Source organism: Primulina huaijiensis, chromosome 15 (assembly GCF_012295235.1).
Source record: "Primulina huaijiensis isolate GDHJ02 chromosome 15, ASM1229523v2, whole genome shotgun sequence".
NCBI lineage: Eukaryota > Viridiplantae > Streptophyta > Magnoliopsida > Lamiales > Gesneriaceae > Primulina > Primulina huaijiensis.
Genome location: NC_133320.1, coordinates 2027852 through 2044216, shown reverse-complemented (window position 1 = coordinate 2044216; position 16365 = coordinate 2027852). Strand labels below are relative to the sequence as shown.

Genomic DNA, 16365 nt, shown 5'->3' with positions numbered 1-16365 from the left:
ATTATCAAGTCTAATTTTCTTGATTGTATAATCGGGAAATTGATTCCTCAATTTTATTATTTGAGCAAGTAATCTTGCAAATGCAACATTTCGAGTTGACAATAAACATACATGTGACCATCTGCTGGAGGCATCAATCAATACCATAAAGTATCTGAATGGTCCACATGGTGGATGGATTGGTCCACAAATATCACCCTGAATACGTTCAAGAAACATTGGTGATTCAGTTTGGATTTTGGCTGGTGATGGTCTTATAATAAGTTTTCCAAGAGAACATGCTTTACATTGAAACTTATTATTCTGAAAGATCTTCTGGTCTTTCAATGGATGACCATGTGTATTTTCTATAATTCTTCGCATCATTGTTGAACCAGGATGTCCTAATCGATCATGCCAATTGGTTAATATTGAAGAATTATCAATTACCATGTTTGATTCAATGGGACGTATATGTGTATAATGCAATCCAGTAGGGAGCATTGGTAGTTTTTCAATCACATATTTCTTTCCTGATTTATATGTGGTAAGACACATATATTTCTCATTCCCTTCATTCATTGTTTGAGTATCATACCCATGGGAATATATATCATTAAAACTCAACAAATTTCTTTTCGATTGTGGTGAATATAAAGCATCATTGATCAAAAATTTTGTACCATTAGGTAACAAAAATTGTGCTTTACCACATCCTTTAATCAAGTCTACAGGACCTGATATTGTATTCACCGTTGTTTTTGTTGGTTTTAGTTCCAAGAAATATCTTTTATCTCGGAGGATAGTGTGCGTTGTACCACTATCGGGTATGCAAACTTCAGCTTTGCTCATAGCATTTTCCATATTTGAACTTCAAAAAATATGCAATGAAAAAAAATTAATGACAATACATATTTAAATATAACACATATCATAATTGTACAATAAAACATTATCATATAAATACATGAAAAATAAATTATTGTACATTTATATTCTACCACTATATTGTTCATTTTCAGAGAAATCATTGAGAAAATCTGCAGCATCAATATTGTTCATTTCTATCCCACCAACATATTGATCATTTCCAGAGAAATCATTCATAAAATCAGCAGCATCAAAATGAGTTGAATCACTCAAACGGTCACTTCGCTCAGTGAAGTTGGTCTCCTTTTCTTTCCCCTTTATCGATTCTTTATAAAGTTTGCAAAGATGCTCAGGGGCTCGACAAATACGAGACCAATGTCCTGGAGTACCGCATCTGAAACAAGAACTTTCAAATCTTTTCGAGTGATTTTCATTAACACTCATGTTTTCTTGATGCCTTTTCTGTGGATGGTTTGGGACGTTATTTTGAGATGAGTTATAGAAATAACTATCTCGATTATTTTCAAAACCACGGCCGCGTCCACGACCACGACCACTTCCTCGTCCACGTCCACGTCCACGACCTCGACCTCGACCTCGACCTCGACCAAAACCTTGTCTTTGAATTTGATTTTGGTTTCCAGGTTTAAATTCATTTTTGCTTACAGCATTTACTTCTGGAAATGCTGTTGATCCAGTGGGTCGGGACTGATGATTTCTCATTAATAGCTCGTTGTTCTTTTCCGCCACAAGAAGACAGGCGATGAGTTCAGAATATCTCGCAAATCCACGCACTCTATATTGTTGCTGTAGTGTTATATTTGATGCGTGAAACGTGGAAAATGTTTTTTCAAGCATTTCCGATTCTGTAACCTCATGTCCACAAAATTTTAACTGCGAGATTATTCTATACATCGCTGAATTGTAATCACTGACTTTTTTAAAGTCTTGGAATCTTAACATATTCCATTCATCACGGGCGGTCGGAAGTATAACTTCCCTTATATGTTCAAATCTCTCTTTTAATCCTTTCCACAGAGCCATGGGATCTTTTTCGATGAGATATTCACATTTTAAACCTTCATCAAGGTGTCGTCGTAAAAATATTATAGCTTTTGCTTTTTCTTGTGATGAAGATATACCATTTTCTTTAATGGTCTCGCTTAGACCCAATGACTCAAGATGCATTTCTACATCAAGAGTCCATGGCATATAGTTTTTCCCAGTAATATCAAGAGCGATGAATTCGAGCTTTGCCAAGTTTGCCATGGTGGTACTAAAAATTACGATGCATTTTATTAGTTAATGAATATTGCAATACAAAGTAATGGATAAACAACAAGTACAAGTATTCGTAAAAATAAAGAAAACACACGAGGAGGATATTCTCCGATAAATACAAGACTGGTGAGTATGATAACCAAAATAATTAAAAATAACCTCGTGAAAGCCATCTTCTTTTTTTCTTCGAAAATTTGATGAAGAATAATTTTTAGAGAAGAAGAGAAAGTTGGAGTGATTGAATGTATTTGTGAGATTGTATTTATAGAGCAAAAACTAGCCGTTTTGTTACCGTTTATTACCGTTGGTGTATAAGAAAATAAATGTATGTATTTGTATAATTTTATGGTAATAATATGGTGTATATAATATTAGTCATATTTAAATAATTATGTATATCATATCACATTATTATAATTAGGTGTCATAAGTTATTTTGTTTAAAAAACCTTATAGGCTTTTATACTTGTCGTATCCCTTACCGGGAGTGTGGGATGTCGTCTTAACATCCTCCCAGGATTTATAACAAGTTTTTGAAAAAATTATTTTTATTATTTCTAACAATAACATTATATTATATATTACATATATAAACAATAAATAAATAACAGTAAAATAAATATTATTACTTTTGTTACCTTTTTCTTCTGTTCGGAGCTTGGAAAAATATGGAGGACTTTTAGAGCTTCGTGCTGATAACGTGTTGTGAAAAAGTAAAAATTTACGGTAAAAAAGTAAAAATCTCAAACTCTCAAAATTATCACACTACACACTTTATAATATTTTTCTCTCAACTCAATTGTGATTTTCTTCACAAATGAGATATCTATTTATAGAAAATTTTTACAAATAATCCAAAAATAAAATACATCATTACCTACATCATCACACACTAATTTTCAATATTCAACACCTAATTTTACCTAATTTTCAACATTCAACATTCACATTTTCCACACAAATATTTTCACATTTTTAAATAATTTTTCAACAATGGGTTTTTTTTGCTCTCAATATAGAATTTTAAGTCGTTGGTTTTTTCGAGAAATCATGTTGAACTTTTTTTTAAAATAAAAATAAAAAATTTGGTTTGACAGGGTTTTTCGGTTCCATCTCATGTTTGGTTCGAAAAAAATCCAAACCCCATACATCACGAGCATGACAATCAGTACCCATGACAAGACCAGAACATTATGGGTCACCATGCCTACTGACTGATGACAGAGCATGGACATTCGTCAAAAAATAGGGCATGAGCATATGTCTAATCAGGAACAATGTACATGCATTATAATCGAGGTCATCTTTCTCCTCCTATGAATAACTTGGTTTGCTTATTTGAGAAATATTGCAATCTACTGCATTCAATAAAGTCTCTCTCTACTTGGTAAACTTTGTACTGATTTGAGCGTCGGAGTGGTTACGACGAAAACGGGTCAATTAAAAAGATAGGAGTGAGAGAGAAAGTATTTAAAAAATAAGAACTCTGACTTTTTTTTAAAGAAACAATGAGTTGACTTTTGATTATAAATTAAACTCTTTAACTTAATTAATTCTCATTTTCTTTTTCTTTTCGGTCGACACATAAATCTATTTTGAGAAAATCTAAGAGTCCACTCAGAAAAATTGTTCGACCAAAATTAAGTTGGTCGACCAAGTATTCTTGGTTGACCAAAATTTGGTTGGTCTACCAAGATTAAGCTTAAGTTATATATATTTTTTTCAGTGACCCTTAGTTGAAATGCTAGAATAATGGGTTGTTTAAAGTGCTCGTATTGCTATCTCGTGACATATAGAGGCACAGATGTAACATTTTCGTAGGAATATTTTGCCGGAAACGTCTAATTTGTGTGTGAATAGTTTTACATATTTGACACAAAATATAGGCAAGTATGTGTAAGATTCAACCATTTCCTGCAAATTGAAGGCACGTTTCCGAAACTTGGCTAAGTGTTACTAATTTGCTGTGCTTCACTATTTTAATATTTGTTATGAAGTTCAGTTTTGTTTGCAGCACGTACGTGGGGACGTTTGTATGTGAAAATTGGGAGGTTTGTATATGAAAACCAGTGCAATGACGACGTCCAAAAATGTAATGCACTCGAGATATTTGACAAATTGCTTGAATGGATTTTTTTCATTTTTGTATGATTTTTTTGCAATAATTTTTGTAGAAGAGTTACAAATATTGATATGTGTTGAATAAGATCTTCACGTCAAAGTTGTGTTGTACAATTTCTTACTTGATTGTTCATTTTCGATAAAATAAATTTCATTTTTTAAATGAAAATTGTTGTTCAATAACTACTGAATGCACATTGTGCCCATCATTTATAGTGTTCATGTTTCTTATCTGTGTTCACCTCCCAGGCATCTAATTACCTTACCTATTGTCGACGTAAAGATGATTTGTCAACACCAATAATAAGAATTGGACTAAATACTGCTGCATTAAATAAAAGTGAGATGGTTGGAGATCACAATTATAAGTTTTAGTTTTGTGTAATATCAAATGACTAGAGAATGACTTGTGTTGTACTTTTAAATGTAATGATAGTTGCTCATAGACAACTCATAGAATGGCTTTCGCCGAAGAATCCATAGAAGAATTTTGAAGGTTTTGATTTTTTTTTTTCCCACTTTACTGAGCAGGAAGAATGGCTATCTTGTTTATGAGAAAATTAACTTCTGAAATCAGGCGCCATGCCTTGTTATTTTGATTTGATATGTGAGTGATCGGTATTATATGAATTTTGCTTGCTTTAGTTCATGGGTATTCCTGTTAACCAAGGGATGCTATTACTAGTTCTGAATTGAAATATTTAAGTGATGGCCTGTTTTAGCCAAAAAAAATTTAGTTTTTGTCAAACTTACGGTGATTTATTGTCATTTGGTTTCGTTTATACAGACGATAGGTACGCATGCCAGCAAATGGCTTTGCTAGCTAGCAGATAGCAAATCCTTCTGGTGATGTACTTTAATAGGAGAGATTCAGTGTGTTATGTGGATGCTATGGATGTAGTGACCCGAAAAGTTCGTCGCGTCTACACGGGTGTTGAAACATTCCCATCTTTAGTTACGTTCCGCTCTCCTCTCCAACACCTTGAGAACATATCACAGGGAGCAAATGTGCCATCTGAAACTACCCCTGTGGCCCGAGAGTTACCTCAGAAAAGAAAGCATCATTGTCATGAATCTGTTATCAACTTGATAAAGCATGAAAAAGATCCACAACTAGCTCTACAATTTTTTAACAAAGTTACAAATCAGAAGGGCTTTAATCATAACCACAACACCTATGCTATCATTCTCCACAAGCTTGCTAGATGCAAGAAATATGAGCTCCTCGATGCCGTTCTTCATCAGATGACCTATGACACCTGCAAATTTCATGAAGGCATATTCCTCAATCTCATGATGCATTTCTCCAAATCATCTATGCATGAAAGAGTTCTTGAAATGTTTCACAGGATTCTGCCGATTGTACGTGCGAAGCCGTCTCTCAAAGCCATTAGCACGTGTCTTAATCTTCTGGTTGATGCAGATCAAATTGAAATGGCAAGGGCTTTCCTTTTGAATACTCGAAAAGACTTTGACTTTGAGCCCAATACGTGTATTTTCAACATTTTGGTCAAACATCATTGCAAGAAAGGAGATTTAGGACATGCTTTTGAGGTAGCAAAAGAGATGGAGAAGTCTAAATTGTCTTGTCCGAACTTGATCACCTATTCAACTCTGATAAACGGTCTTTGTGCAAGTGGCAGACTAGAAGAAGCGATTGGTCTGTTTGAGGAAATGGTCTCCAAACATCACATACTACCCGATGCCTTGACTTACAATCTCTTAATTAATGGGTTTTGTCGTAGTGGGAAAACTGATGGAGCCTCGAAAATAATGAAATTCATGAAGAAAAATGGATGCAGCCCCAATTTGTTCAATTATTCGAGTTTGATGAATGGGTTTTGTCAGGAGGGAAGACTTGAGGAGGCCAAAGAAACTCTAGTTGAGATGAAAGGTGCTGGTCTGAAACCTGATACTGTTGTTTATACTACCTTAATTAACTACTTTTGCAGGGCCAGGAGAACTGATGAAGCTATTGAGCTGCTTGAAGAGATGAAAAGAAATGAATGCCGGCCAGATGTGGTTACAATGAATGTAATTCTCCGAGGACTGTGTGAAGAAAGCAGATCGAATGAGGCTATCACCATGCTTATGAGATTACCTGTTGTCGGTATTTATCTAAATAAGGCTAGCTATCGAATTGTTCTAAATTGCTTGTGCAAGGAAGGTGAATCGGAGAAGGCGGTGAGGTTGTTGGATCTGATGTTGCGCAGAGGATTTCTGCCACACTTTTGTACGTCGAATGAGTTAATAGTTCATCTTTGTAAGACTGGAAAAGTAAACGATGCTGCAATACAATTGTCTGGATTGGTGGAAATGGGGTTTGAGCCAGATCCTGATACATGGAGTGTGCTAATTGATTTGATTTTCCGAGAGAGAAAGCTATTACCTGCATTTAGGCTCCTTGATGAGCTGCTGATCAACCACGATTGATCTCAGATTAATATATCTATACCATTTTGAAGTGTGAATTCTCATGTATATCTTTATCTAAATTACAAAGTTGTTTTCTTTCATGGCTTTTCTAGAAATTTTACATGCTCTATTTAATATATGACAATTAACATACATCGACTTTTATTTGTTTACCATTGTATCTTCAAATCATATTATTATATTAACAAAAAAAAACTCAAATTAATATTTGACATAAAATAAATGGAAAATTTCTTTTATCTTCGTGTACTCAAATTATATTAATAAAAAAAGCTCCAACTAATATTTGAAATAAAATAAATTGAATTTTTTTTTTTTAATTATCTATTCACATGATAAAAGAGTACAACAACAAACAAATGTCATATACACTCCAGATTAATCAAAGCTGAAAACAAAAAATAAAGAAAAAATCAAGAAAACTTCATCATCAACACTTTAAAAAAAATGTCTACAAAACATATCGATTACACTTTATTATTGAATACCCTCGTTCCTCTTGACTGATAAAGTTCCAGCTTCCCAATGGCCTCCATTGACAACTCCTCAACGTGACCATCTTGCATCAAAACAGCTTGTTTTGACGCCCATTCAAGCACAGTCAACACCTCTGTTTGAGCAAATTCTTCACTGTCTGGCACATGCAATGCAATATAACTAAGCAGAATCAATGCCTGTTTCTGCACGATCTGTTCTCCTAAGTACACTAACTGAACCAGATGCTTGGCACCTCCAGCCCCGATTATAGCTTTCGAATGATCAACATGTAGATAATTATCAGAACAAGCAAACTTCGTAAGCGCGACACAAGCTTCCTCTGAAACCTCGACTCCAGGATCATCGAGAAGACTCACTAAAGGACTAATCATTCTCGTTTCAGTGGCCTTGAAAGTCCTGGCCAAATTCCCAATAGATTTGATACATGGAACAAGTAGTTCAGATTCAGAATCTGCTTTCTCGATGATTCTGAACAGTTGATCGACCACAGCTTTACAAGCGGGCGAATTGGGCTTGAAAGCAGATTTTCTTAAGTCGGCATCTTCTTCCGCCACAGCTGTAATCTCCATTAACGCCATAGCTGAATTGTACTGAACTTTTTTAGTCCCTTTATCCAAAAGAACCGCGAAGCACAACAAAGCTCTTGATTCTGTTATGCTTCGACAAATCGGCGAGTTCCCTTTCGCCAGTTTCCAAAGGGCTCTTGCTGCCATTTCTTTCATGTCAGATTTAGTGTCAGGATCCTCCATTTCTCTAGCTTTGTTACTCGAAACCGAAACCGAATAAAGTGTTGGGGGAGGATGGTGGTTATTGTGCTTCCCATTGCCAGCTTTAAGAGCCATCGTACTCGTAACTACATTATGCATTTGATTAGGATGCTTGTACCCTGGAGGATGAGGAATCAAACTCTTTTCATCTTCCACGTGACTCCCCTTCAGTAAACCACCATCTTTGCCACCAAAATTAGTGCTGGTAACATTACTATTCTTGTTATTACTACTAGCAAGAACAACCGCCGCGTGGACTGACGTGGCCTTGCTGACGACAGCATACTTGCTATGCTCCTCCACGGTCTCGAAAGCTAGATGGCTAACGAGTAAACGTATTATATTGTGCTGCACGAAAAGATCCTGGCATTTGGGGTAATGGGATGCGAGTTCCGATGTAGCCCAGGCGACCACCGCCTGCACTTTCATGGGACCTTCTTTGAGGATTTTCACAAACACCGAGCAAACACCAGCGTGTATAAAGTGTTCTACGCTTTCTGAATCTTTTCCGAGGAGCCCAATGGCCCTTGCAGCATTCTCCTGGCCTTCTAATTTCCCGTCTTTCAGTAATTTCAACAAGGGTCCGATTCCTCCTTCCTCGAGTATCAATTTTCCGTAGCGATCGTTGCCTCGGGCTAAGGAAACCAGTGAAGCTGCGGCGTCTGCTCGATCGTCGATGGTGCCTGTGTACAACATGGCGATCTGCTCCCATATGAGGTAGAGGATCGGTTCGTTGGCGGCGATAGGTGGGAGACCAAGGTACTCGTCGAGGCGATCTTCGGCCGGAGCGGAGACGCGGAGTAGCCAAGACACGTCTCCAATGGAGTTTTCCAGTTGGGCTGAAATCTTGCGGAAGGCGGCGGTGGGTATAATAGTGAAAACGCGTTTTATCAGGCCATTGCCGTTGCATTTCAGGACAAGGGACAAGGTCTTGTCCAGTGCCTGCTGGGTGTCCTCGATTATGCGGCGCGTGGGTCGGTCGTACAGTTCGTTGCTGGCACGCGCCACCTGGCGGAGGAGCCCGGCGAGCCTCTCGGTCTTAGACTTGAGTTCCGAGCATTCCTGCTTGAAGGACCCCACATTTTCGGCAGCTTTAATCACTTGATCTGATAGCTGAATCGGTTTCGCTAAGATCTGCTTCACTAAATCCCCCATCAAACACCACAACCAAAATCTCAATATTTCGTGCAAATTCTTCGACGAAACCGACAGGAATCGAAACTTATTTTAAAACCTTTTTCTGGGTTTCAAGAATAACCTAATTCGAGATTGGAAATTCGGATCAAAATTAGATTTTGAGTGGCAAACCGAAGAACAATAACCCAATTTTTTTGAGCTGTCAATGGGTTTGAAATTGAATCTGTAGACGTTTTAAAGACATCTATTCTTCGTAGATTAAAACTGAAGAAGTTTGACTGTTTACAAGGTCAAAGGCGTTCTTTCTATATATTCTAATTATTCTTCACATATAATGTGTGCATTTTTTTTTTTGATTATCGATAGACTAAAGTAAAATTTGATAAATTATGAAAGAATAAATTGATATTTGAATTGTTGAAATAAAAAAAATAAAAATAAAAATGTGTGTTGAAATTTTTTTTTTAAAAAAAATGTAATATATATATAAAGTTTCAAGCCTTTAAATATATTTTCAAAAATGTATATTTTATAGTTTATCACAAACACTCTGACAAGTATGGCAAGTTGTGCCATGTGATCAAGAAACTAAGTTGACCTTCGAAAATGGTAGCAACAATGCGAATCAGTAAAGTGCTACGTCATTCAAATAAAAATTTGCTCGAGATCAGGAATTCTACTATTGGAATTGATTGTTATAAAATCAAAAATTTTTGAAGAAAACTGAATAACAAATTCAATATATTATCTCAAAATCAGTATAACTCGAATATTTTAAACTGTATAAATATTAATAAACAACGCAATATTTCAGTCTCAAAAAAAGCATATATTGTTCTATAACAATCTTCATCATTGTAACTATAAAAGAAATCAAACAATTGAAATAAATTATTACATCAACTACAAGATCGAACACATTGCCTTTCAACCAAAAGTTAATCATTTATTTTCAAAGTCTCGAAAAAAAAGATATTTTTAAAATTTTAATTTAATTCATAGAATATTCAAAGGTTATATACGAACACGCCACATATAGATACAATCATTGTTTCGATCCAATCCATAACAATACGATTCCAATGTGTCTTAATAGATATAATCATTTTATGTGATGTTAATATGGTTAAATGCTAATATTTGTATCTTCGATATATATGTTAATTTTCATAAAATACGAGAGATTTATATCATTTAATGTTATTGTAATATAAAAAAAATATTTTTGATGTAGCATATATTTATTAAAGTGTAGAGAAAAAAAGAAGCTAAGCCGACTTCATTTCCTAACTTCTGGAAAAAATTACAATTGTTCCAATATATATGTACAGAGGAGTAGTTAGTGTGTGGCTAACAAAATCGTGTATCAAATGTAAAAGAGTGTTTCAAATATCTACCAACACTCCCCCTCAAGATTGGTGTAGATTCAACACACCAATCTTGGACAGCAAGTATGAATGTTGTTCACGACTCAATCCTTTAGTAAAGATATCCGCAAGTTGTTCAGTTGTAGAAATGTGAGCAGTTTGGATCACACCATTTTTGATTTTCTCTCGTATCAAATGACAGTCAATTTTTATGTGTTTGGTACGCTCATGATACAACGGGTTGGCAGCAATATGTAATGCTGCCTTATTATCACAGAACAGGGTTGGAGGCGAGAGCAGTGTCACTCCCATATCATTAAGCAACCCAAGGATCCAAGTAACTTCACATGTGGTGCTTGCCATGGCTCTATATTCCGCTTCTGCCGAAGAACGTGACACGGTGCTTTGCTTCTTAGACTTCCAAGAGATCAAAGAACTTCCCAACTTGATGCAATAGCCCGTGACTGAGCGACGAGTCATTGGACATGCGGCCCAGTCGGAATCACAATAAGCCTGAAGAGAAAAGGAACAACTAGCAGATAACAAAATCCCTAAGCCTGGGGCAGACTTCAAATAACGCAGCACACGGAACGCAGCATCCATATGGGATTTTTTTGGTGCATGCATAAACTGACTAAGGACTTGTACAGCATAAGAAATATCCGGTCTTGTGACGGTCAGATAGATGAGCCTTCCAACTAACCTCTTATAAGCATCAGGATTGGATAACAAAGGATCGGCGAGACCAGAGATAGAGTTCTTTCGACTAAATTCATCAAGTTCATGACTAGTCAATTTGAGATGTTGTACAGCAGGAGTATCACAAGGTTTAGCACCTGTTAAACCAGAATCAGCTAGCAATTCCAGCACATACTTTCGTTGATTGAGGTAAATCCCCACCTTGGATCTAGCTACCTCTATGCCAAGGAAATAACGCAAAGAGCCAAGGTCTTTAATGTGAATTTGTGAATGCAAGTAAACCTTTAAATCTGAGATAGATTTCTCACTACTCCCGGTGATAATAATATCATCTACGTACACGAGCAACAAAGTGATATGAGCAGAATCATGTTTAACAAAAAGAGAGTGATCGTTGGCCGATTGTGTAAATCCAGCAAGCTTCATAACACAAGCAAATTTAGTGTTCCATTGCCTAGAGGCTTGCTTAAGGCCATAGAGGGACTTAAGCAACCGACAAACACGCTGCTCCCCCTGAGGAGAACACCCCTGTGGCACACGCATATATACCTCTTCATCCAAATTACCTTGGAGAAATGCATTAGTGACATCCATTTGGTGAAGAGGCCACTGTTTTGCAGCTGCAACACTCAACAAACATCTTAGAGTGACGATTTTAGCCGTAGGTGAAAAGGTATCATGATAATCTATCCCTTCTTGTTGTGTGTAGCCTTTGGCTACGAGACGGGCTTTAAAACGATCAACGGTTCCATCCGGATGTCGTTTAATTTTATACACCCACCGGCAACCAATTGGCTTCTTCCCAACTGGTAACGGAACTAAATCCCAAGTGTGGTTGGATTCTAAAGCCGCAAGTTCTAGGTCCATGGCTGCCTTCCATCTAGGATCTAAAATAGCCTCATGATAGGAACTAGGCTCCCTGTCTAAAGAAATAGATGCCAAAAAAGCTTGATATGGTTGGGAAAACTTGGAATAAGTAACATATTGTATGAGAGGATAGGAAGAAGAAGCTAGATTACTGTGAGACAAAGTGGGACAGGAATAATCCTTAGTCCAGACAGGAGGCTTGAGAGCACGCAAGGATTTTCTTGGTGGCTGGGAAATAGTGACTGAATGTGGGACTTCATGTAGGGCTGGACCATCGAGAGGAGAAGATGGGGCAGGGGGAGTGACCTCAACAGGGTCTGATGGAGTTGAAGAAAAATCAGGAGTAACATTGAAGGGAAAAACAGGTTGAGGATGACTAGGAGAAGCAAAGGGAAAAATGCTCTCATGAAAAACAACATCTCGGGAAACAAAAAACTTTTGTGTATCAAGACTCATTACTTTGTATCCTTTTTGATTGTTGGAATAGCCCAAGAACACACACGCACTTGCTCTAGCAGAAAATTTATCCTTGTGAGTCAAGGATGTGACGTAACATAAACAACCAAAAACACGAAGATGACTAAACGATGGAGGTTTATGGAGTAAGACTTCATGTGGTGTCCTGTTTTGCAACAATGGAGTAGGGGTGCGGTTAATGATATAGCAAGCAGTCAAGACACATTCCCCCCAGAATTTCAAAGGTAAAGAAGATTGGAAACGCAAGGCTCGTGCAACATCAAGTATATGCCTATGTTTACGTTCAACAACTCCATTTTGTTGTGGAGTGTATGGACAAGAACTTTGATGTACAATACCTAAGGAGTTAAACAACAAAGTACATTCATTTTTGAAAAAATCACTCGCATTGTCGGTTCGAATGATTTTCACAAGGGCAGAAAATTGAGTTTTAACAAGCTGGAAGAAGTTTTTGAGAAGTTGTAATACATCCACTTTAAAATGCATTAGATAAACCCATGTCGCCTTTGAAAAATCATCCACTATAGTGAGAAAATATTTCTCACCATTATGTGTAGGAGTATGAAAAGGCCCCCATATGTCAACATGAACCAATGCAAAGCAACAAGAAGATTTAGACAAACTCATTAATGGAAACTGAAGTCTAGTTTGTTTAGACAGTGGACAAACAGGGCAATGAGGAAACTTTACAGATTTTGGTATAAAAGGAAGTAATTGCATTCGAGACATAGACATATGTCCTAAACGCTTATGCCAAACAAAAGAATCATCAGAAACGGTAGGCAAAGAGCTGCAACTATGAACAGAATTATTACAAAGAGAATCAAGAAAGGAGACAGAAGGTACTGAGCTGTGATGTGAACTTGAAAAGAATCTTGTGTTAAGGTGATATAGGCCATTGCACTCTTTACCAATCCCCATTAATCTCCCAGTCTTGAGGTCCTGAAATAAGCAAAAATGGGGATAAAAGATAACAAAGCAATTATTATCTTTGGTAAACTTGGATATGGAAAGAAGATTGAGGTTGAAATCTGGCATATGTAACACACGGTCAAGGGTGATGGAATCATTAAGCAAGACAGATCCTATCTTATTCACAGCAGCCTTGCCACCATTTGGCAATCTTACGAACTTAGATGAAAGCGCCACAGAACCAGGATTTCGCAACAGACTAGAATCACCAACCATATGTTCATTTGCACCACTGTCAATAATCCAATGAGAAAACATACTCGGTTTAGTTGAAGTACCTGCCATGTTGACTACCGGTTCAGCTGTAGATTGAACTTTGCAAGTGCCCAACAACTTCAAAATTTCGGCATATTGAGCAGGTGTAAAAATGGAAGGGACAGCAGTGTTTTTGTCATCTGTGTTGGTCAAGGGGGAAGCCTCTGTCTGTGCACCATCAGATAAATTTGCAGATGGCCTCGAAGTTCGAGGATTATCCCTGTAAATCCGTCCATGCTGGCCCTTCTTACCATGAGGGGATTTGTACAACTTATGGCTCGGGGGATAACCAACAAGCTTATAACAAAATTCCCGAGTGTGACCATTCAAGTTACAGTAGTCACATGTCAAAACATCCTTTTTTTGATAATTTTGCTTGCTTTGTGCAGAGAAAAACACTGCTGATGGGGGTTCTGACGTGGACAAGGATCTGTGTGATTCTTCTTGAGAGATGATCGAAAAAGCCTGACCAACAGAGGGTAGAGGACTCATCATCAAGATTTGGCTTCGAATTGAGGTATAACTCTCATTTAATCCCATCAGAAACTGCAATAGCTTTTGTTGTTGATCATGCACAATGTATTGCCTCGCTGTTGCACATTCACAGGAAGGAAGTACAACCAACGACGAGTACTCATCCCACAATTGTTTCAGTCGACAATAGTAACTCGACACAGTGTTACTAGCTTGTGTCAACCTGCCAATTTCCCGGTGCAAAGAGAAAATCCTCGAACCATTAACTTTGTCATACTGCTCCTTGAGATCGGTCCAAACTGTTGATGCATCAATAGCATAGACGATGCCCCCAAAAATTTCTTTCGAAACAGAATTCATAATCCAAGACAACACTAAAGCATTACATCTCTCCCATTGATGTAATGTAGGTTGGTCACACGAAGGTCTTTTACATGTGCCATCGATGAAGCCGGTTTTATTCTTAGCACGTAAAGCGATGAGCATCGCCCGACTCCATATTCCATAATTATCAGTACCTACTAATTGATCAGTGATAAGGCTCATACCAGGTGTATCCGAAAGATGTATGTAGAGTGGATCGTTGAATCCGATGTTAACCGCCATGGAAGCTTGCAGAAAACCAGATCGTAGCCAAAAATCTCACAAAAGAATTGACAAAGTGCGCGTACAGATTCTCAAATCTGCACTGCAGAGGAGCAATGATCTTGAAAAAAAAACAAGAATCGGAGAAGAAATCAGAGTGAAGTCGCCAATAACCGCTCTGATACCATATTAAAGTGTAGAGAAAAAAAGAAGCTAAGCCGACTTCATTTCTTAACTTCTGGAAAAAATTACAATTGTTCCAATATATATGTACAGAGGAGTAGGTAGTGTGTGGCTAACAAAATCGTGTATCAAATGTAAAAGCGTGTTTCAAATATCTACCAACAATATTAACCTCACAAAGACAGTGAGCTCGAGTCTGATTCATTAAATTTTGTAGACCATCTGTCTTAGGAATCGGTCCCTTGTCTCCTTAACTTAATCTAAAGTCGATATGCCTATTCTGAAACATTCAACCAATATTTTCATAATGGATTAATCGGTTTATTTTAAAATAATAATTTAATTATTTAAATTGGTTCGACTGTCAGTATCAAAACATTGTTATATTATATAAAATAAAAATATGATATAATAAATAATATATTTTAAATTCTAAAAATCTTAAATTTATATATAAATAATAATAAATATTTACCAAAATTTAAAATCTAAATGATATATATAATCAAGATATCAAATATAATTCTATATATATATATATCAAAAAATAAATAAATAAAATAACATTTATTAGTCTATTACTACTAAAATAATATTTTTAACAAATTTCAAAATCCAAAATAATTATATACATATATATTTAAAAAAATAAAATTTAAGATTTTAAATATAAAAACAATTAAATTCTAAAAAAAAAGTGAATAAGTTCAACCGGTACATCCGTTCATGATCGGTTCGATTAGATATTGACCAATTCGACCGTTTTAATGGTTTTTAATCGTGGTTCGGATCGAATCAATGATCGGCTCTCGTTAGAACCAAACAGTCTGATTTAGCCAAACAGTCTGATTCGGTTTTGAAGGGCAAATATCTTATATTTATTTATTTTGATGGTTTAGAATAATTTTTTTATGTAAAATATTGTGAACTTAGTTTGCGTCTAAAAATGATTAAGATTAAAAATCAAATCACCCATTGAAAGAAAGAACGAACTCTATTCAAGATCATTTTTCTAAGCACAGCCCACCAAAATCGGCCACGGCGTGACTATAAAATCCAAGTAGTTTCGACTTTATCTCGTCGGTTCCGTTTCAGAAAGCTTCCAAGAACTCCAATGGCGGGTAAGATGAAATGCATCCCTACTTTTTATTTTCAGTTCGTATTTTTGCTTGCCCTTGTGCGGATTTTTTTTTTACGGTCAACGGAAAGGCATTACTTTTTTGGCTCTATTTTCGATTGATTTTTTCATTGAATAAGGAGGGCAATCGGACAGAGAAGACAATGTTTCATTGGAACTCACTGAAGAAATCCTTCAGAGCATGGAAGTTGGGATGGCCTTTCGTGATTATGTATGTCTTTCGCTTTTTTTTTTTTTTTTTTTTTTTTTTTTTTTTTTT

The 16365-nt window shown here is 36.3% G+C and overlaps 3 protein-coding genes across 6 annotated transcripts in view; 2 read left to right on the top strand and 1 right to left on the bottom strand.

The window, feature by feature from the left end:
• Window positions 1–3900: 3900 nt before the first annotated feature.
• Window positions 3901–6767, top strand: LOC140960113 (uncharacterized). Its single transcript, XM_073418257.1, has 2 exons — window positions 3901–4222; window positions 5039–6767. Exon 2 carries the CDS (start codon window positions 5101–5103, stop codon window positions 6682–6684), a length of 1584 nt encoding a protein of 527 aa, XP_073274358.1. The 5' UTR covers window positions 3901–4222; window positions 5039–5100; the 3' UTR covers window positions 6685–6767.
• Window positions 6768–7098: 331 nt separating this feature from the next.
• LOC140960269 (uncharacterized) lies at window positions 7099–9372 on the bottom strand. Its single transcript, XM_073418470.1, has one exon. It carries the CDS (start codon window positions 9105–9107, stop codon window positions 7155–7157), a length of 1953 nt encoding a protein of 650 aa, XP_073274571.1. The 5' UTR covers window positions 9108–9372; the 3' UTR covers window positions 7099–7154.
• A 6571-nt stretch (window positions 9373–15943) lies between these two features.
• The window catches only part of LOC140958436 (protein ANTHESIS POMOTING FACTOR 1), a 4033-nt gene continuing 3611 nt past the window's right edge, over window positions 15944–16365 (top strand). For all 4 annotated transcript variants that reach the window (XR_012171785.1, XR_012171784.1, XR_012171783.1 and 1 more), the window contains exons 1-2: window positions 15944–16089; window positions 16226–16317. Coding sequence is in view for 1 of the 4 variants with exons in the window: in XM_073415874.1 (XP_073271975.1) it covers window positions 16083–16089; window positions 16226–16317 (99 nt within the window). In the remaining 3 variants the exon portion in view is untranslated. The remainder of the gene's footprint in view (window positions 16090–16225; window positions 16318–16365) is intronic.